Here is a 22,418-nt window from a genome sequence, read left to right on the forward strand (position 1 = left end):
ACGTATAATTTGTCAAAAGATGAATGGAAAGTTCTTAAAGATATGGGGAAACAACATGAATTGGTTTTTAAACCTTCAGACAAAGGGAACCGTTTAATAGTGATGCATGCTAACCAGTATATGGAAATGTGCATGGAACATTTTAATAATACTGAAGTATATGTAAAGGTACAGTTGGTGATTTTAAACGCACAAAAAGAATTTCAACATTTACTTTCTAAAGGTTACAGACTTGGGTATTTTTCTAAACAAGATGTAGAAAAAAGCTATATAGTGAAAATAATTCCATAGCTTATTTGTATTGTTTACTCAAGCTTCATAAAAACGTGCAACACCTCCCCAGGTAGGCCCACTATTTCTGCAAGGAATTATTTTTTTGCGTTACCATCTTTCATAAAACATTCTTTTGATTTTTTAGATAAAATGAAAGAAACTGAGTGAACTGAAGAAATGTATTGGGTATCTGTTGATGTTAAAAGTTTGTATACCTCTATTCAACACCAATATGGTTTAGAAGCCATTAAGTTCTTTTTAGGAGACAGCCCACTAAGTAATTATGTATTAGAACTAACTGAATTCTGTCTTATTAATTATTTTTGTGAAGATGTTTATGTTCAGAAAATAGGCACTGCCATGGGTGCATCATTTGCACCTGCCTATGCTAATCTTTTTATGGGCCTTTATGGGGTTGAATTCTTATACAGGCATAACTTCTTTAGAACTTTTGTTGTTTCCTATTATAGATGACCTAGTGTTTCTGTGTAAAGGTGGGTTGGCCAATTTACCTGTTTTTATTAAAGATCTGGATATTAACAGGTTTAAAATTAAATTTGATGGATTTCAACAGGGCCTAACTATAAGTTGTCTGGATATAGATTTAACAGGGATAATTGGTGAAAAAATTAAAACTAAAATACATCGAAAGTTTGATAACAGTAATCATTTTTTACACAGAACTAGCTGCCATCCATCTCATTTGTTGGATTCTTTACCCTTTGAAGAATTACTTAAGAGTTTATCGATTATGTACTGATAATAAGGAATTGTATAAAGAAATGTGTACTTCTATAAATACACGTTTTTGAAGAGGGTTTTTTTTTTTATGAAAGATATCCAGAGGGCTTTGGTTAAAATAAAAAATAATTCATTAGTAGATAGTAGTTCTGTTATGAATCATAACAGAAGGAATATTAGCAGAAGTACTAGAAAAGATAAGTTAGAAGTTAGGCAAATGTATATAGTCATTTCATACAATGTTTTTTCTCATGAACAAGTCAAGATAATTAAGTATTTTTGGCCATTCTTATTTAAATTCAAAGAATTTTCTGATACATTATGTAAATTTCCTATTTTTTCATTCACTAGAGGTAGGAATATACAAGACATTATTTTACATAATATATTTGTTAAGCCAGTGAAAAAGTTATGTAGCACTTTAGGTAGGCTGGGCACTAGTGGTTGTACTAAATGCTTAGCATGTAAATATATTGTTCCCTTTTTTAGCTATATTAATGGTGTTCCTTTTAGTCCTAGAGGACATTTTACTTGTGTAACATCTAATATTATTTCTGTTCTCTGGTGCTCCTGCAATCTCTTTTATAAAGGTGAAACTAAGAGAAGTTTTAAATTGAGGTTGCAGGAGCATATTAGAGACATTAAAATAGAGAAGGCAGCTCGTCCTGTTGCAATGCATTTTAAGTTATTTCACAATAGCAATCCAGACTCTCTGCAAGCCAGCATCTTAGAACAAGTTAATTGGGGTGTTGGCAATTCTGAGTTTAAGAATAAACATTATTTATTATATAAAGAAAACATTTATATTTTAAAATATAATACTTTGAGCCCCTTTGGGCTTAATATTGAATGCTCATGGAAACTTTTGATATAATTATGTTTTTTATGATAGATTAATATTACTTAATGTTTTAAGAAATTAATTATTTGATTGTTTAATAGTTGGTAGTTAATGTATGTATAAAATGGCACTGTTTTTTCTTAATGATGTACTCCTAGAAGGCACTTGTCAAAGTGCTAGAGATTTGAGACGTTCTTGTTAATAAAATGTGTATTGGTGATTACTATCTTTCTACTGGCTGTTTTGTCGTATTTTTGTTCTTTTGGGACCTTCCAGTCATGGTGTTTGTGATCCTAAGTTTCAGTGACTGGCCATCTAGTCTGAGAAAAAATGGACGTATGGTTATGTAAGAATTTGCCATAACAGTAGATGTTCAAATATATCTTTGCTGTAGAAATCCACACTATGGAGACTTCAGTTAGAAAAGATGTAACATTTCAATTGACTTTCAGAGTTCAGAACCCTTCCCCCTTCCAAGGCTGGCAGACATCCAACCATCCATCAGAGATGACATGATGCGCTTAGAATTACATAAACAGTTGCCCAAGCCACAGAAAGAGAGAAAAGAGAGGCTAGAGATCCTATAAGAGAAATACGAAGGGTTTGTAGCACAAATACAGGGTACTTCACCAATGTCTAGGATGACTGATTCAAAATGAGGGGGATGGACATGGCAGGGGAAATAGTACTATAGCAGTGATCTAGTTGAAAATCTACTACTATGGCAATTCTCACACAAATGTACTATGGGTTTTGCTTAGATCACTGCTCCAGCATTGCTAACTACTGGGACAATTTACTAAATTGTGATAGGTCAGTGTCCTGAGAGAAGGGCTAAGATGTGAACAAAGCCTGCAAAATGGCCATGACAAACTCAGTCCTAGCCCTGTAAACATGTATCTAATTTGTAATGTTTGGAAAAGGTATGGACTGATGACCATGTAGCTGCTTCTAAGGCAGTATGGGTATTTACTCCCTTATGGAAGGCCACAATGGTAGCCATACTTCTTGTACTGTAGGCTCTACCAGTTCTTCTTCTTTTTTTTTTTTTTTTTTTTTCTACCTTTGAAGGCATAACAGAATATGATACAGTAGGCCACAAATTTGGATACTGTCTGCTTGGACACAACAGTACCCTCCTTCCCTAATGCAAAGGATTGGGATAACTGATTGGGGCTTATCTTGGGTTTTATGCAAATAATATCTCAGCTATCTAACTTTGAGAGGATTTCTGTCTATACACACTGAGCAGAGTGGAGGAGGGGCATTGACTACAACTCTGATCTGAGATAAGTATCCTGTTTTTTTGGCTTATTTACACTGGTTATTGCTTCTAGCAATTTATATTCTCAAACAAGGGCAAACGTCCAGTCTGGTGGACCCCAGCCATAAACAAACTTTACAATAAGAGGAGAAAGCTGTTACATGATAGAGCAAAATCCATAAAAGAGAAGACACCCTTGATCATTATTAGTAAAAAAATACGAGCACTCATAAAATCATCCATGGCCAACTTTGAGAGAAAAATTGCAATAGATTCAAAAGACAATCATAAGGCCTTCTTCAGCTATGTTAGAAACCTGGGTGGAAACTCCCAGATATCTAGAATTAGTCCAAAATGATACAAAAATCACTGAACCCACAGACATTGCCAACATACTGGCAGACAGGTTCAGTGCAAACTTCACCCCCCTCTCCACCCCAAAAGGAGAGATAACTATCCCAGCGGAGTGTAGCCTCCCAGACATCTCAAATGCGCAGGTGAAAGCTGCTCTCTCTAAAGCTAAAATACAGCATCAATGGGACCGGATGGCATCCCCGGCTGTGTGCTACACGAACTCAACGAGGAACTAAACCCACATATAAGGCAGCTGTTTAATCTTAGCCTTACCACAGGATACGTGCCCAAGGAGTGGCGTACGGCAACTGTGGTCCCACTCCACAAAGGCGGTGCCTCTACGGACCCTGGTAATTACCGCCCATAAGCTTAACAAGCCTGGTCTGCAAAAGCTATGGAGAGGATCATAATGGAACTCATAAACAAAGACATAGGGGACTTGCAGACATTGGACCCGACCCAGTTTGGCTTTGTCAAGGGCAGACCATGCCTTTTGAACTTGGTCAACTTCTTCAATACAGTCCCCAAGGCCATTGATGAGGAAAGGCAGTCCATACAGCCTACCTTGACCTTGCAAAGCTTTCGACACAATACCCCACTCGGGTATTATAGAGAAACTTACCAGCTTAAATGTAAACCCATATGTCACAAGATGGGTTGCAAACTGGCTAAAGGACAGAACCCACAGGGTTAGAGTTGCTGGCGCCATGTCAGACTCCAAGCCGGTCACAAGTGGTGTCCCACAGGGCTTAGTCCTTGGCCAAACTAAGAGAAGTTTTAAATTGAGGTTGCAGGAGCACATTAGAGACATTAAAATAGAGAAGGCAGCTCGTCCTGTTGCAATGCATTTTAAGTTATTTCATAATAGCAATCCAGACTCTCTGCAAGCCAGCATCTTAGAACAAGTTAATTGGGGTGTTGGCAATTCTGAGTTTAAGAATAAACATTATTTATTATATAAAGAAAACATTTATATTTTAAAATATAATACTTTGAGCCCCTTTGGGCTTAATATTGAATGCTCATGGAAACTTTTGATATAATTATGTTTTTTATGATAGATTAATATTACTTAATGTTTTAAGAAATTAATTGATTGTTTAATAGTTGGTAGTTAATGTATGTATAAAATGGCACTGTTTTTTCTTAATGATGTACTCCTAGAAGGCACTTGTCAAAGTGCTAGAGATTTGAGACGTTCTTGTTAATAAAATGTGTATTGGTGATTACTATCTTTCTACTGGCTGTTTTGTCGTATTTTTGTTCTTTTAGGACCTTCCAGTCATGGTGTTTGTGATCCTAAGTTTCAGTGACTGGCCATCTAGTCTGAGAAAAAATGGACGTACGGTTATGTAAGAATTTGCCATAACAGTAGATGTTCAAATATATCTTTGCTGTAGAAATCCACACTATGGAGACTTCAGTTAGAAAAGATGTAACATTTCAATTGACTTTCAGAGTTCAGAACCCTTCCCCCTTCCAAGGCTGGCAGACATCCATCCATCAGAGATGACATGATGCGCTTAGAATTACATAAACAGTTGCCCAAGCCACAGAAAGAGAGAAAAGAGAGGCTAGAGATCCTATAAGAGAAATACGAAGTGTTTGTAGCACAAATATAGGGTACTTCACCAATGTCTAGGATGACTGATTCAAAATGAGGGGGATGGACATGGCAGGGGAAATAGTACTACAGCAGTGATCTAGTTGAAAATCTACTACTATGGCAATTCTCACACAAATGTACTATGGGCTTTGCTTAGATCACTGCTCCAGCATTGCTAACTACTGGGACAATTTACTAAACTTGTGACAGGTCAGTGTCCTGAGAGAAGGACTAAGATGTGAACAAAGCCTGCAAAATGGCCATGACAAACTCAGTCCAAGCCCTGTAAACATGTATCTAATTTGTAATGTTTGGAAAAGGTATGGACTGATGACCATGTAGCTGCTTCTAAGGCAGTATGGGTATTTACTCCCTTATGGAAGGCCACAATCGTAGCCATACTTCTTGTACTGTAGGCTCTACCAGTTCTTCTTCTTTTTTTTTTTTTGTTTTTTCTACCTTTGAAGGCATAACAGAATATGATACAGTAGGCCAAAATTTGGATACTGTCTGCTTGGACACAACAGTACCTTCCTTCCCTAATGCAAAGGATAGGGATAACTGATTGGGGCTTATCCTGGGTTTTATGCAAATAATATCTCAGCTACCTAACTTTGAGAGGATTTCTGTCTATACACACTGAGCAGAGTGGAGGAGGGGTATTGACTACAACTCTGATCTGAGATAAGTATCCTGTTTTTTTGGCTTATTTACACTGGTTATTGCTTCTAGCAATTTATATATATAGCACTTTTTATTGCCCGCTGCATACATTTTACTGTATTTTTATTGCTATTAACTAATCTGCATGGGTAACTAATTTATTTGCAGTTAAAAGCATTCTGCAGAGTCTCTTTGCTCCTTTATCTGTTTAAAAACTTTCATTTTGTGGCTCACTGCTGTCATAAAGATTTCTGTAGTGTTTACTGTCTAAAACAGTATACACTAATGGCTTTAGTATCGGTCCCCACCCTCCGTCCCTGTTGGTGTCTTGTTATACTTGGTGGCTTTGCAGTTGCCCGCCCCTACTGTAAATTTGATCTGGGACACTCCTCCCAGTCTAGTATCATTAGCTCATTCTACCTAATACAGAGAGAACATCTGAGAAGGCCTTTTGTTCCTCCTTTCTCCCTTTCTTTAAAAAAAAATTGCCTGAATCTCCTTGTGTTCTGACTGCTTCTCAAACATTTAGGAAATATAGAGTATATTTTAGTGTATTTATTAAAACTGTATTTGCCTTAATATTGCTACAACTCAAGTGCTTTGGGTTGTACTGCTTCTGAATTAAGTGTGTTTTAGCTGCTTTTCTGTATATATACACTTCTCTATATATGTAGACTAGCTACTTATTCTACTGTATTACTGCCTCTTAAATCATTTTTCAGTTGTGCACTTGCCTTACTTGAGTTAAAAAGTTTTAAATTGCTAATTGTGTAGAGTTTTAATTGCATTTAATGTTTAGGATTACACACTCGTGTGTTAGCCTTTTCTGTGTTTATTTACTGTATTATTGTATTGTTTAGCCTGTCTTAACAAAAAAAAAAAATACTATCTTGTTTGCTAGTTTCCCACCTTTCCTAGCCAGTATAGTCCAGATCCCAGGCTTTACTTGTCTCGGGACTTTACTTTCTGAGTTCAGAGCTATCCAGACCTTGCTATGGTAGAGGGAAGTCCTACTGCTTACCAGTGGGAGTGGTGAGCATTGTACTGCCTAACACTAGAGGAGTGGTTTCCAGCTCTGAAACTGTAATTTTATTAGCCTTTTTGGGCTGATTTCTATCCCTTTCAACTTTCTGGCTTAAAAACGCTTGTGTTTGCGCATGTTTTACATTGTGCAGCACTGCAGGGCTACGGTTAAACTATTTCAGGTGCCAGAAAGTCTGCTCTTCAAATTTTCCCTTAGAACTAGCCGGTTTCTCAGTAGTAGCACTAAAATCTGAATCCCCATGACTAGCACTTCTCTAGAACCTGCTGGAAAGCACTAAGAAGCCTGAAACTGATACAAGCACTCAACTCTCCTTGTCAATAAGGAGAAATGAATCGTAGGCACTAAGCCTATAATTGCAAAGTACCTTGCAAAGGTAAGGGAAAACAGCTCTTGTACTTTACAAAAAAAGCACCTAAACAGGCATGTCCAAGGGTCAGCTTCCGGTGATTTCTCCTGGCCACCTGGTGAATCTGGGCATACTGGGGCAATGCGACAACTGCCTCATGTACACAGACAACCCTCTCCTCCTACCACCCAACACTACAACCTGCGAGGGATGCACTTACATAGCCAAATTGGAAGCAAAGCTCTCTCAAGCCAAGATTGTGCTAGACAGTCAAGAGCAGACATCCACCTGTGATGAGAATGATATCTCTACAATATAAAGGGTTTTTATTAAAATGAACTGGGCCCGAGAGTTAGTACAAACAGGCTGATCCTGGTCTTGTTGCCTCTTGTTGTAAACAAAGATACCCAAGCACAATAATTTAATAACAAACTCCTGTAGCTCTCCATTAACCACTTCTCTTTCCTTTTTATGGGTTTCCCTGCTTCCTGCCACACATGCACCAATTTACATAGTCAGATAATTATCCTACTCAAACTCCCTTCACTTTGCCTATCAATCTCCTCTGATGGACTCGGGCAAAGGTTTTACTGAAATCAAAGTACACGACGACTAGGAGTTCTTTTGTCAAGTTACTGTCCAACCAGCTGTAAAACTGGATCAGAATGAGAGGATATAACCTTTTTATTTTATTTATTTTTTATTTTTAACATTTGTTGACCGGGAATGTCCCACTAGGTTCCACAGATCCTGTTTTCAGCGGAGGCCCGGGGAGAAATTCTCCAGAAGCATGTCTTTAGAATGTGGGAGGAAAATGGAGTACCCAGAGGAAACCCACGCGAACGCAGGGAGAACATGCAAACTCCACACAGAAGGCACCCCAGCCGAGAATCAAACCGGAGAACCTCTTGCTGTGAGGCAACAACATTAACCGCTGCACCACTGCACCACCCAAACAAAGACCAAACAAACAACCTGTTAACTTGTTTTCCACAAACTAAGGTTGCCACTTATCCTGCAGTCTAGCGACCCCAAGGAAAACAACTAGCCTTTCCCTATTTCATAGCATGCCATCCAACTAAGGTCAAACTTATGGGTCTGCAATTTCCCTAACCCAATTGTAACTGCTCGTTATGAAGAGGCAAAACCATGACCTCTCTCCAGCCTGCAGAACATTGCCTCTGTTCAATAACTGGGTGAATAGTTCTACTACATGACTTGCAACACTTGTTTAGTTTCTCTTAGCTGGTTCTTCAGCAGATGGATTTTTATGTGTGTCACACCTTTATGATAGGCAGCGTGTGAAATTCTCTATTTACTTACTTGATTCAGTATTTTCAATCTCCATCATCATGCTTTTCTCCTTGCTGAGAGCATATTTTCCTACCAACAGCTGTTCATTACAAAATGCAATATATTAACTGTATTTTTTTACTGCATAAACTTTAACAACTTCTTATACAAATGAGTCAACCCACATACATTTACTAATCATTTTTTTTTACTATTCCTTTGTTGAATACTTTTCTAAAATGCACAAGTTCTACACATTCTTCTTTTCCAGAAATGAGAGCATGTATCCATAGAGACTATATAGTTAACATGATTTTTTTAAAAGTAGACAGAAAAAGAGAGACTTTACAAGATATTTTAAAAATGTACTCACCTCATTGGAGAAAAGAAGATAAAAAGATAATGCAAACATAAGAACACCAATAGCCATGCCACCAGCTGTTTCACTTAGGCGGTCTAGAAATCCTGGCTTGCAGTGACTGGTCACTTTCACATGTTCATCCCTGCTTCCTTTCTCTGTATACTAGTAAAACAAAAAGAAAATCAAAATTTAATAATCCGGGGGTGGGGAGAATTTTGTTCTGCTACAAGAAACTATGCATCATCATCTGTTCCCATTATATAATTGATACAATTCTGCAGTAAGCATGACTAACTCTAGACATGGGGACCATAGAGTCTAGTAATTGTATCACAGTTTTAACAGTAAGTAACCATTTAAGTAAACCCAAAGAAAACTCACAAGGACATGGAGAGAACATGCAATCTCCATGTGGGCTATAACAACTTCTTCTTCTTTCGGCTTTTCCCGGTTAGGGGTCGCCACAGTGGATCACCTGTCCGCTAATGATTGGCAGTGGAGTTTTACAGTGTTGAGTTGCCAGCCCGGCGCCCAACCTTCCACAGAAGGCACACACATGCACGCACTCACAACCTAGGGCCAATTTAGAATGTCCAATCCACCTACAGCATGTCTTTGGGATGTGGGAGGAAAACGGAGCACCCGGAGGAAACCCACGCGACCACAGGGAGGACATGCAGACTCTGCACAGAAGGCACCCCAGACGAGAATCAAACCGGTGGGCTATAACAACTGATAAGGATTTATTAAATCCAGACGCCTTAATCACAAAGACTAAATTCCCGACATAAAAACTCCATCTAAAAACAACCTCTAGATTATGCTTCTAAACACTAGAAGTCTTAACATAAAACTGCACTCACTGGAAGCAGTCCTCACCTTGGAAGACAAAGACGTTTGTACAGTCATGGTGACTTGATTCAAGATTGTGGACAGCACCCCACCACACTGGGCTACACCTCCTTCCATACTTTCAGATCACACACTGAAGGCATGAAAATTAAAGGAGATGGTGTATCAATATTCATTAAAGATAAATACATCTCCAGACTCTTTGAACAGTATGATTCCCTGGAGATACTTCAGGTGCAATTAACTGTTGGTAGGACACCTATTCAAGTCATTGCTAGCTACAGGACCCCCTCCATGAGTCAGGACACCCACTCTGCCTATTTGGATCTACTTGAGTCTATCAAGATACATTCGAACACCATGGTTTTGGGTGACTAACTATCCATCCACTGACTGGGTAAATTACTCTTGCTCAGACTCACTTGCCCAAAGGTTCCTTGGCTTTGTTAACTCCAATGCCCTGGACCAGTTGGTTAACACCGCCACAAGGGGTGCCAACTTCCTGAATCTGGTGCTTACCAATATGGGGGACAACTGTATTAACCCCCCCCCGTGAGGTCTTCCCTGGTGAGATCTGACCACAAATCAGTCTCATTCGAAGTAACTATCACACCTGATCCCCCCAGCAGCAAATAAACTAAAATATGTCTCCAAAGCAGATTATAACCTCTTACGGAGTGGTATGAATAGTTTCACTACACCTCCCCCTTTAGATGGGAATGGCAGCTATGCAGAATTCTTCTACACCAATGCTTTAAAGAACAAACACCTGTATAACTGCATTAACTCAGCCGTACCTGATATAACCAAAAGAAGCTCCTCAAGGAAGAGGAAACCTGCTTGTTGGACAACTGCCATTATCAGGCTTTACAATAAGAGGAAGAAATTGCTGTCTAAGACTAAGAGGGAGTGAGCCCAAACTGGAAACACTCCCTCCTCAGCTTAAAAAAGTCAACAAGACTTCTTGTGAAGTCCTCCAAAGCAAACTATGAATCCAAATTAGCTTGCTCAACAAAGGACAGCAATAAGGTATTCTTTAGTTACATACGTAACCTAAAAGGAAAGGCCTAGATTTGTGCCAAACTCGTAGTTAATGATACCAGATATATTGAGCCTAGGGATATAGCTAACTTGCTGGCCAACAGGTTCTGTGAAAACTTCAATCCCCAAATGGCAACCATAAGGTATTCTTTGGTTACATACGTAACCTAAAAGGAAAGGTCCAGATTTGTGCCGAACTATTAGTTAAAGATACCACATATGTAGAGCCTGCATCTCTAAAGAGCAGGTCATAAACACACTCTCTAAGGCCAAAAACACAGCATCTATAGGACCTGAAAACATCCCAGGTCGTGTCCTTCAAGAGCTCCAACAAGAATTAGCAACACCATTGGATATTCTTTCAATCACAGTCTAAGCACCGGCTTCATCCCAGCTAAATGAAAAATGGCCACTATTATCTCCTTGCACAACGGTGGTGCTTCCACTGACCCTAGGAAATATAGACCTATTAGCCCGACTAGCCCTATCGGTAAAGCCACAGAGTGAATCATCATGGACCTTATTAACAAAGATACAGGTAATCTCCAAACACTTGACCCTTTTCACTTTGGATTTGCCAAAGGGAGATCATGCCTGTTAAACTTGGTGAACTTCTTCAAGACAGTCACCAAGGTCCTTGATGAGGGGAAATCTGTGTGTACAGCCTACCTGGACTTAGCCAAGGTGTTTGATACTATCCTCTACTCAGGCATCATTAACAAACTCACCCAGCTAGGTATCAACCCTTATATCATTAGATGGGTTGCTAACTGGCTCACTGATAAAACACATACAGTTATAATAGGGGACTCCACCTCCAGCAGCAGACCTGTAACCAGTGGTGTTCCACAGGAATCAGTCCTGGGACCTCTACTGTTTGAATCTATTTCTCCGAAGTAAAAACAAAAACTAAAGGTCTGGGGCTGGCAAAGTTTGCTGATGACTGCAAACTGGGAGTGATCACAGAATCTCCAAATGATGTCAACAATCTACAAGAGGGTTTTATACAAACAAATGACTGGTGCCAAAGTCATGGCCCTAGTATCGTTATCCCTTTCAGTAAGATCAATGTTCCTGCTTACCACCACATCAATAGCAACACCTTAAGTACACACTCAGTTGTAAGAGACCTGGGCACACAGGCTGACAGCAACCTTACCTTTGACCACCATGTCTCCACAGTGGTAAGAAGGGCATTCGATACTGCTCATCTCATAAATGAGGACATTGCCTCCAGAAAAAAAAGAAGTTATAACCTCCCTGTACTTTTCCCTCATCAGGCCAATAATTGAGTACAACACCCATTTTGGTATGTACCTTCCCAAGCACCTTTACCAAGTGGAGAGACCACAAAGGTTCCTCACAAGTAAAATATATGGTCTTCAGCATCTGTCCTATGTGCATCATCTGAAATTATGGTCACTTTATTCTATTTCATACAGTCTAGTCAGAGGCGATCTCTGCTTTGCATACAAGGCAATCTCGGACCCTGCTTTATTGGAAATGCTGCATATCCGCAAGTCAAATGGTACACACGTTACTCGCTCTAAAGACCTTAACCTGGTATGTGACATTAACAGAACCTGCTGGAGGGACAGAATTGTCTCCCACGGGTTACCGCACCTTTGGAACAGACTCCCACCTCACGTCAAACAGAGCACCTCATTGGCTCTCTTCAAACACAATCTGGACAACTGGATGGTTAACTGTAAATTCACTTTGTGGGTTCTCCCTGTGTCCCTCTTGGACAGGGGCAAAGTACAGTTGTGTACACTTACCATAAATGTAGATGTTCGACTGTATTCACTGTTGCAGTCATTACATTTGGGTTATCTGCTTGCAGTAGCCCTCAGTTGGCCTGATTAACAAAGTCTTGGGTCCTACATCGGTTGTTGTCTCTTCTTCTGTGACATCAGGTCGTCAGGGGTATAAAACATGCAGCCGGCATCATTATTTATTTATTTAACATTTGTTGACCGGGAAAGTCCAACTAGGTTCCACAGAGCCTGTTTTCAGTGGATCAGTTTTTCTTGCCCCAGATATCAGGTGACCCCCTAATGGGAAGCAATTAAATCTATAAATATACAAGGTTATACCTCCAACAAAAAAGCAAATACACCAAAAAGCTTTTAAGCATTGAAAAGGAGAGAAGAGGTATAGCCAAAAGAAGTCAGGAGGCTGGAGCGAGGGTAACCAGGACTGCAACAGTGAATACACTCCAGCATCTACATTTATGGTAAGTGTACACAACTGTACTATGTTCTTCATGTTTCACTGTTGCAGTCATTACATTTGGGTAGATTCCCAAAGCTAAGGATGGGAGGAGGAATTTAGATAGCATTAGGACCAGCTATAAGGCCCTGCAAAATTGCAGTGGCAAAGCCAGCTCTGGATTTAGAGAAAATTGGCAAATGGTAATGCTTGGTGAAAGTATTTACAGAACTCCAGGTAGCAGCTTCTAGGATGTCCCTGGTAGGTACGCCTCTGAGAAAGGCTGTAGAGGTAGATGCAAGCCCTGGTTGAGTGGGGTCTGATCCCCTATGGGATAGGTTTTCCATGGTGCTTACAGCAGAAATGAATGCAATGGCTTATCCATCTGGAGATGGTTTGCTTTGAAATAGCCTTCCCCTCTGTCCCTGCAGAAAATGCCACCAGGAGTTGTCCAGATTTCCTTTGAGGTTTAGTCCTGTCCAAGTAGAATCTAAGTTGTCTGTGCACATGTAAGGAGTGCAGTATCCATTCCCCTTTGTTCTGTGGATTAGGAAAGAAGGTTGGCAAATGAATGGACTGATTAAAGGCCACAGTGGATACCACCTTTGGCATGAAAGAGGGATTAATCCTGTCCGCATGAAAGATGATGAAAGGTTCCACTGCCATAAGGGCCTGTAATTCAGATACCCTTCTAGTTGAAGGGATGGCTAAAAGGAAAGCTGTTTTCCAAGAAAGTAATTTTAGATCTGCAGTAGCAGCTGGCTCGAAAGGAGGAAGGGTGAGTTTCTCCAATACAAAGTTAAGGTCCCAGGCTGGAGTTGGAGTTCTCCTGGGTGGTCTTAAATTTTTTGGCCCCTCTGAAGAACTGCTTGAGCAGTGGATGAGAGAAGAGGGGTGGTTCTGTGTTATAATGAGCTGAAATGGCTGAGGCATGAATTTTTATTGAGGAAAAAGATAGGCCCCTGTGAAGCATCTCAGTTAAGTACTGTAAAACCTGAGGTAAATTGGGCGCTGCTGTGCTCATCCCTTGAGATTGATTCCAGGCACAGAATCTTTTCCATTTTTTAGCATAAGATTTTCTAGTACTAGGCCTCCTTACCTGTAAAATGACACCCATCACTGGTTTACTGAGGGACTGTAAAGGAGAGCTTAGATAATTAGCCAGGCTGCTAGGTTCAGTGTTTGAAGCTGAGGGTACAGAATCTGGTAATCCTGCTGAGACAGCAGGGTAGGAGTCTGAGGCAGGTGCCATGGGGCCAACAGTGACACACTGCGCAGGAGGGGGCACCAGTGTTGGCGTGGCCAGTCTGGTGCAATCAAAATCATCCTTGGTTTGTCTTGTGTGATCTTTAGTAGTACTTTGGAGAGTAGAGGCAACGGAGGAAAGGCATAAACTGATAGGTTTTTCCTGCTGAAGAACAGAGCATCCACTTTCCAAGCTTGTCTGTGGGGTGTCCTTGCACAAGATTTTTCCAATTGATAGTTCTGGGGGGAGGCAAACAGGTCTATATCTGGGCTCCCCCAATACTTGTCAACATGTTGAAAATCCTTGGTTCCAGTTTTCACTCGTGTGGGTCCATGAGGATTCTGCTTAGTCCATCTGCCAGTGTATTTAGTTTTCCTGGCAGGAATTGAGCTTGTAGATGCACTTGGTAGCTCAAGGCTGTGTTCCAGTTGAGACGTGCTTGGAAGTTTTAAAAAAAATTCATTGAGACAGTATACCATAGGGGGGAGTTTTATTACTCCCAGATTTGGAAGTGGAGGTCCCCTACAGCTTAGTCCTGTGGGTCCCCTGGGACTGAAGCCTGAGTGCTCTGCTGGATCTGGGTTTGGACTGAGAAGGTCTGGAAGAGGCAGGAAAGGACCAATTATTAGAAGGCCAATGCCTACTAAATCTTGGAGGTTGTACTTGTAAAAAATCTGTAACAGTTTGCATAGATTTAGCTTTTTCCTCCATCTTTTTATGAACAACTTCTGCCTTGTTGCCAAACAGGTGGTCATGATTTCAGGGAGCATCCAGTAATTTCGCTTTAACATGATTTGGCAAGGAGTGCTCCTTAAACCGAGCATGCCTTCTAAATACAGACCCAGTTACCATAGCCTTGCAAGATGCCTCTAGTGAATCAAAACCACATTGCAATGTATGTTTACCAACTTGTTCAGCAGAATACATTAAATGCTGTAAATCCTTATTTTCAGCACAATCAGGAATCAAGTTAATTTTCTGTTTAAGCAATCCAATAATATGCTGCTGATACTTAACATATGAAACTGGCAATTCAAGGCCCTAATGGCCAAAGTTGCAGAAGTGTATACCTTCTTACCCCATCTATCCAGCGCCCTGGAGTCTCTATCAGAGGGGGTAGGATTTTTGGCAGTAGTAGCTTTAATGCCCTAGGGTCCCTGTGAAACAGTTTCAGGATCTGCAGTAGGATTTTTGGAAAGGAACTTGTGAGAGTCAGGAACCTCGTAATATCTATCAGATTTTCTGGAAGCAGGAGGTAAAGAGTCATGGGCCATGCTAGATTCCGAAAAGGCATCATCAAAAATGTCCAGTTCAGGAGGTATAGCTAAAGGCCTATGCTGGGGCAGGAGTAAGAAATCCCTAAGCCTCTTTTTAGAATCAGAGAAATCCCAACTTTCCCAACGAAAATGCTCCCTGAGAGTAAGCAAGGTTTCACCAAAAAAAGAAATCCTCTGTGGGGGGAAGCAGAGGGAATAGAGTCCTCAGCATCAGAATCCTCATAGGTAGATAAGGGTAAATCCTGGTCATCAGAGAAAACAGAAATTTCAGAATCCTGGTTTGAAGTATCATAAGCAAATTCAGTCCTAGGTCTCTTAGAGGGAGAAGGTTGGCTTCCCCTGATTAAAGTATAAGGTCTTCAGCCATTATCATTTGTTTTTTTAGGCATAGAGGCCTGACCATGCAATCTGGCCATCAGTTTTCTAGGCATGGTTCAAGTTTTAGGCCTTGAAGAAGAAGATGGTGTCGGTTTAATATGCAAGTCAGTAGGCCTGAATACACCCTCAGAAGCCGGTGCCTTCACAGCGGCTCCGGACCCATCCACGGTAGAGACATCTGCAGGTTCCACAGTTGAAGCATCTCGCGGCATACCGGACTCCGAATGGGTCTCAGTAGAGGCCTGCGAATCCAAACTAGTGGGTATCAGGGGCTGCGAAAGTGCCTCACTGAATACTGGCAAACTGGGCGGCCTGTCTCTGTCTTTACCTTTGTGTTTTTTCGGAATGTTGGTAGTCGGATGACTTACCGAAGACATATCAGGATAATTGAACAGAGCACCAAAAAATTTGAAGCACAAATATACATTACATATATATTACAGATGAAAATTTTGCATATTCAATGTTTTATACTTGGAATTTAATATCAGGTATAATGACATCACAATAGAAATCCATGTTTTATTTTTGTATAGTAACTGCCTGTTTATTCACACGTATAATGTACAGTAATAAAATTATTTTGTAATGAGAATCTTACATATATCTGCTGGAGCTTTTAAACTCCCAGGGCCTGTGCTGAAATGGACTTTTAGCATGAATTTACTACAGAAAACAGGCAAAGGATCCAAGGTACTAGGAGCAAAAATCTAGAGAGAGAAAGGTACTAGAACGGGAAGAGGCCAAGAAGACATTTGGACTTCAGGCTAGAGACTGCCTTCCCTGTCAGGGAATGAATATCACAGTATAGGCAAAGAGAAAGGGAATGGGGAATCCTAAATGAAAGACCAGCTCTGATAGAGTTTTTAGTTGAATCTAGCTAGAGCTTAAACTGCTGTTAAAAAGGTAGTAGGACAAGTAAAATATTATTAGATAACTAAAGAAATCAATCTGAGAAAGTTAGAAAAGATTGAGAAGAGAGTGTGTTTCACAAGGAAACAATGGGAGGACATATTTATGGCTCCAAAATATGCAACAAACTCTACAGACGATTTAGGATTTTTGCTTGGAAATATTTGCATAGGTTTTTTATACCCTAGCAGACTTCAAAAGAAATTTTACTCAGGTAGATGGCAAACACTGGAGGTGTGATGGGGAAGAAAGAGATAACTGAGAACATATGTTTTGGGAGTGTAATGAGTTGGCAGACTTAATTGCCTACAGGGTACTCTGTCAGGAATACTGGGTGAGCAAAGAATGTAACCAAGGAAATTTTTTTTTTTTCAGTAGGGATACAGGATCTTAACTGCCTAAATATAGTAAGGCCTTGTTAAATTTAATTCTAGTGGGTGCCAAAAAGGCAATTACTAGAAAACCACAGCAGGGCTAGCCACCTGGCGGTGTAAATCCTGGCCAGAGATGACTGTCACTGTGGAAGTGGCACCCCAACCCCATGTGCAAAATGGGAAAAGGGGTTGAGGATGGATGGAAATAAAAGTCTAAAGCAAATCTTTTTGACGTTGTGAATATTGCAACACAGATGAAATGGAAGTGGGAACTTTAGAAAAGGGTAGGGGCAAATTATAAAGGAAAAAGTGGAAATTGTGTGAGCTACACATGCATAATAATGTTTTGTAAGGGGAGTGAGGTTTAAGGGAAGGCAGCAATTGATCAATTTATGTAATGCTGGATTGATAATTATATAAAAGATATATGAAATATATACGTGTAAATATGAACATGTTATGGTTTTTGTTTTACATAAATATATATCTGCCTGTGCCTTAAGTGATACTTCAATAAAGGTGTTAAAAAATGAATGAATGTGGCAATGATGTGGGAAGATGCCCTGTCTATATATAAATTAGAAATATCCTTAACTAGTAGGACCAAAGTACAGAATATTCAGGGAATGACACCACATTATTACCTAACAAACTTCATTACATTCGCTTGACCTTTAGTAGGCACAATAACTAGTATATCTAACTGTAGTGAAAAAAAAGTCATTTTATTGTCATTTGTATATGTTGCAACAGGAAATCAGTGTATAGAAAGATAAAGTTTAATATACCTCAAGCAACAGCATTTTATCTCTGTCTGGATAACTTTTATATCTGTAAGAGAAGGCAGCGGTATGACTAAGCTTTTTTAAAATTGTACTCTAAGGTGCTCAACTGCTCTGCATCAGTGGTGACATACACCTTGCAGACATCAATGTTGCCCTGCTCCTTTGCCCCCAACACACATTGGAACCTCTTACCTCCACATTTACTATAATGGTGACTTTTAAAACTTTGAAAGTAAAGCAGTCTGTGCAGTAAATGCGTAACACACCTCCAGTAATCATCTTCTTGAGATCAGGGAATAACAACTTTGGAGACTAGACATTTAAATAATAATAATAAAAGTACACAACAGACTCAGGACCAGTTTTAAGCAGACAGGAAATCATAAGTATATATCCAAATATTCTGTACTCACGTCTTAATACTCTACTCAGTGATCTTGGTGGGGGAGGGTGCAAGTGATTAGTTCTCTTTACAACAGAATTCTTTAGTCCATTTATTACGGATCTTAAAATTGTTTTAATTCACAGTTGTACAAAAATGTTGCAGTAAAACTCATGAGTATATTTAAAGCATGTAAAACTACACATAATGAAACATTTCAGTAAATTGTGCATTTCTTGTGATAACCAAGGTAATGTGATACATATAAGTCTGTTGTACTAGGCTTAATTCCCTCTGCCTCCACAAGTGCACTGTGTGATGCCAATGAAGTCACGTAATCAGATGGGTGTTTAAATGTCATGCATAAAAAGAAAGACATTTGGTGTACAAGTCTTACCTGCTTAAGAAATAAATATTACACTTATGCATTTATTTTTTCTAATATCCAATTTATCAAATTCAGGTTAGTGGGGGAGTTGGAGCTTATTACATCAAGAAGTAGGCAACATACAGAGAATGAATCTTAAGTGTGAGACCACTCTATTGGAGGACACACATTTACTGGCAATTCAGAGAATCTCCACTTCACCTACCTACCTGTTACTGGGAAGTGGAAAGAAGCCAGAGACTTCAGTAAAAACCTGTATGCACACAGATGAAAAACGGACTCAATACAGAAATGTGTAGGTGCTAATGCAGAGAGATATATACAGTGACAGGCAACAAAACTAACTATTTCATCATCATGCTTTTACATTCCAATGGCATTGGCTATGTGGCTTACAAGCATAAAGTCTTGCCCAAGAACCACATGACCAGGCTTCAGTTAGCAGCCTCTGACCAGTAAGAACCAACCATGAAGAGCAGAAGTGTTGTCTCCAGTCACCTCTGGGGTGAAAATAAGTGGCACATTCCTGGAAAGTGCACTCCATACAAATTCCTCAGTCTAGATCATAATTAGAAATTATACAGGCATTTGCACTGGAGGGCGATATCTTTTGGCTTACAACAGCAAGAGACTGTCCTACAATACATCTATTACAGGTCTGAACTTAGTAGTGTTAACATGTCATATACTGGGATTAGGACATAGCAGAAAGTCCTCAATCCCATGTGGATGACAGCACCACTCCTGGCACTTGACTCTCACCCTAAAGGTAATGAATGAGTCATAGGTTTTCACCCTGAGGGGCATGAACAGGTCAATAGTACAGCAAAGGTGGAGATTTAATGAACAGGTATGCAGGGACTCAGACCAAAAGGAAAAAAAAAACAGTCAATAACATTATTACTGTCCCATTTTACTGAGAGTGTCAAACAAAATAAAACCAATGTAAGAAACTGATACGACTGTAGGACACTGGTATGAGCTGGAAGAAACTGGAATGCATGCCTTTAACTGTTAATTACCCAAAACTGTGCTGAACAGGTGTCAGTCTCGCCTTTACATGTCAAGTCTTTTTATTCCGAAATGTATAAGGTCTGCAAATACTGTAGTTTGGTTAAGAATACTTCACTATGTACAGTGGGGGTAGATGTCAACAATATTTCAATACTGCTGCCAATAACAATGCTGATAAACTGAAATAGTCCTCTGCATTCATATTCCTTTCCTCTTGAATAGTACTATACTAACTATCCTTGTGGGCCATTTTAGGCCTTGCCAATTATCTCATAAGAGAATCAAACCTTTCATCTTGTATCTGTAAACACCTTAACCATTATGCCAATCTCCACTTAAGAGAAACCAACCCCCTTTTTTCTGTTATTAGGGACTAAACTCTGTAATCTGCACGCATAAAACCACCTTCCTAACCACTAGGAATGCTGAACATTTAACCTGATTTCTGCACTCACACTTGAGTATCTGTACTGCAAAGACTTTCTGCATATCATTCCAAATGAACTAACTTAACTGTGTCTGAAGCATCTCCTAATAACACCAAAACCCTGTAAGTTTCTAGAAGCCTTTCAGCCTTGGCTCCCAAGCCTTGTAAGATCTGTTTTTTCTCAATATACTGCACATTCTGTTTTTATCAGTATTTTTGACTGAAGGTTATTTTAATTGATTGAAAGTGCATTCACTGAAACTGTATGTACGCTGCTAAGGCCTGCTGCAATATGGCTGCATTTCTAAACTTACGTAAAGAGATCACTGTATTTTTGTACATTTAAATGATACCTGATCTTACAATCATCAAGCAATTGTTTTGCAAAATAAATGCAATATACTTGGGACATATATGAACATTAAATTATAATTCCAAAACCAATGGGCATAAAGTCTGAATTAACAGCCTTAGTGGTGAATGTTTAAAGTAGCTTATGCAAAGTTACAATTCGGTATTAATTCCTTTTAATATCATTGTATCATGATAATCATGCTTAACTGACAATAGGGATATACATATTGTTTTCGGCTCTAGAAGTGTAAGTGCTTAAAAGTCAGACCTTGAGGTACGTCACAAATCATATAATACATATTTTTAATGGAAACAGTCTCTCTATGATACTTTATCATATCAGACACTAGTCTTCTAGTAATACAGCTAACAAGTGGCAGATACTGTCCACGCAAGCAGGAAAGACTGACCTGTAAACGAAAGAATGAATAAATTAAGACTTCATGAACTTACCCATTTATATGAATGCTCATATAACAATAATTAATAGAATCACTGTTGTTGTATTATTAGTCTATACAAAAAACAGAGTACTGAGGCAAAAGAAAAGGCACATATTAAAGGGAAAGGAATTTGACACCAGGAACACATGACTATGAATGCTGAAACTTAGAAATACAGCAAACTAACAAAAGGTATGGTCAGGCAAGAGACAGAATAAAATATAAAGTTCTGAAGAGCATCATCGGAGTTAAATATTTTGGTAATCATATTAGACATACAAAAGTTAGAAAGTAACTAGAAGCAGACTGTCTCTGTAAATGATTTTGGCATATTTTCAATAGCATAATGAAATAAACCACTGTATCTTGTGATACATCAGCATTGACTAAATTCACTAAAATAGCAAGTGTTGAGAATCCCACAGCAGAATACCAGCATTCTGATCATAGCATTTTGGTAAATTTTCTAGAGTCCCCATTCCCATACTAATTCATACCAATCTCTGAAACTGCCACACCAATGTGCAATTTCTTTAATGCTACAGAAAGGGTATTTTTCCCACTCTCAAAAATATGCATGCAAACACACCAACATTTTTATTATTGTTATGGGTATATTTTTCCAAGAGGTGAATTTGTGTATCCCACAGCCAGGAAAAGAAAACTACTGTCCTATCAAAGATGGTAGATGAAAATGTGGAAAACAAGTAACAATGTTTTGTGCTACAGTAAGTTTATATATCACACTGCTCTGTCACTAAGATACACACTTTGGTACCACTACACACAATGCCCTTAATATTAGGGGGAACATAGTAGCATTCAGACATTTCTCTAAGGTGGGATGTGACCCCACCCATTTTGTCTGCTGAGCATATTTCTCTGTAGTTTGCAGACATACCTGCACACCGGCTGAATGAATTTTCTCTTTATCCTTCACATACACAATAATAATTCCTTGTATCTTACTGCCACAGTCTGGTAAGATTTCAGTATTTTAAATGGTAAATTTACACTGTTGCAAAGTTATAACCAAGAACTTTGTGCTACATTTTCATACTGAAACCATCTATTGCAATGTAGCCTGACTGCAGTCACACCTTCAAGGCAGGTTGTTTCAATTATTCCACATTCTGCAACCTCTGCTATAGTTGCCAAACGTGAAGAAAAAATGAAATGCTGTAAGCCCCACTACTCAAATTGTGGCGAATTAAACTACAAATACAGTAAGCTATTTTGTGAATATCAAGTAAATCTAAAATTTAGGTTAACTTTCATATCCAGAGCACAACACTGTGCAAATTAATGCTGGAACCAATGACACAGTGCTAAGGTGATTTTGAGCCCCAAGAAGCACAGCTGTGCTGTGGTAGAAATAACATAGTATGCAGCGCATGCAAATACCCACATAATATGGAAATGAAGTTCCTGACACAAACGAGGCACAATGATTACTCAAGCAGTTAGTGCAGAGGATTAAGACTATGAGTTACTAACAAGCCAATTTCTGTGGTTGATTCCCTCAACCTTCATTTGCCTACTGTGAG

General features: G+C 39.3%; 1 protein-coding gene across 2 annotated transcripts in view; it reads right to left on the reverse strand.

Moving 5' to 3' along the window:
• The window catches only part of TMEM43 (transmembrane protein 43), an 881,455-nt gene that overhangs the window by 808,205 nt on the left and 50,832 nt on the right, over nt 1-22,418 (reverse strand). For both annotated transcript variants that reach the window (XM_044078600.1, XM_044078601.1), the window contains exon 2: nt 8,800-8,949. In XM_044078600.1, the coding sequence (XP_043934535.1) occupies nt 8,800-8,949 (150 nt within the window). The remainder of the gene's footprint in view (nt 1-8,799; nt 8,950-22,418) is intronic.

This window comes from Protopterus annectens, chromosome 7.part1, assembly GCF_019279795.1.
Source record: "Protopterus annectens isolate FY-2018-M chromosome 7.part1, PAN1.0, whole genome shotgun sequence".
Classification (NCBI taxonomy): Eukaryota; Metazoa; Chordata; order Ceratodontiformes; family Protopteridae; genus Protopterus; species Protopterus annectens.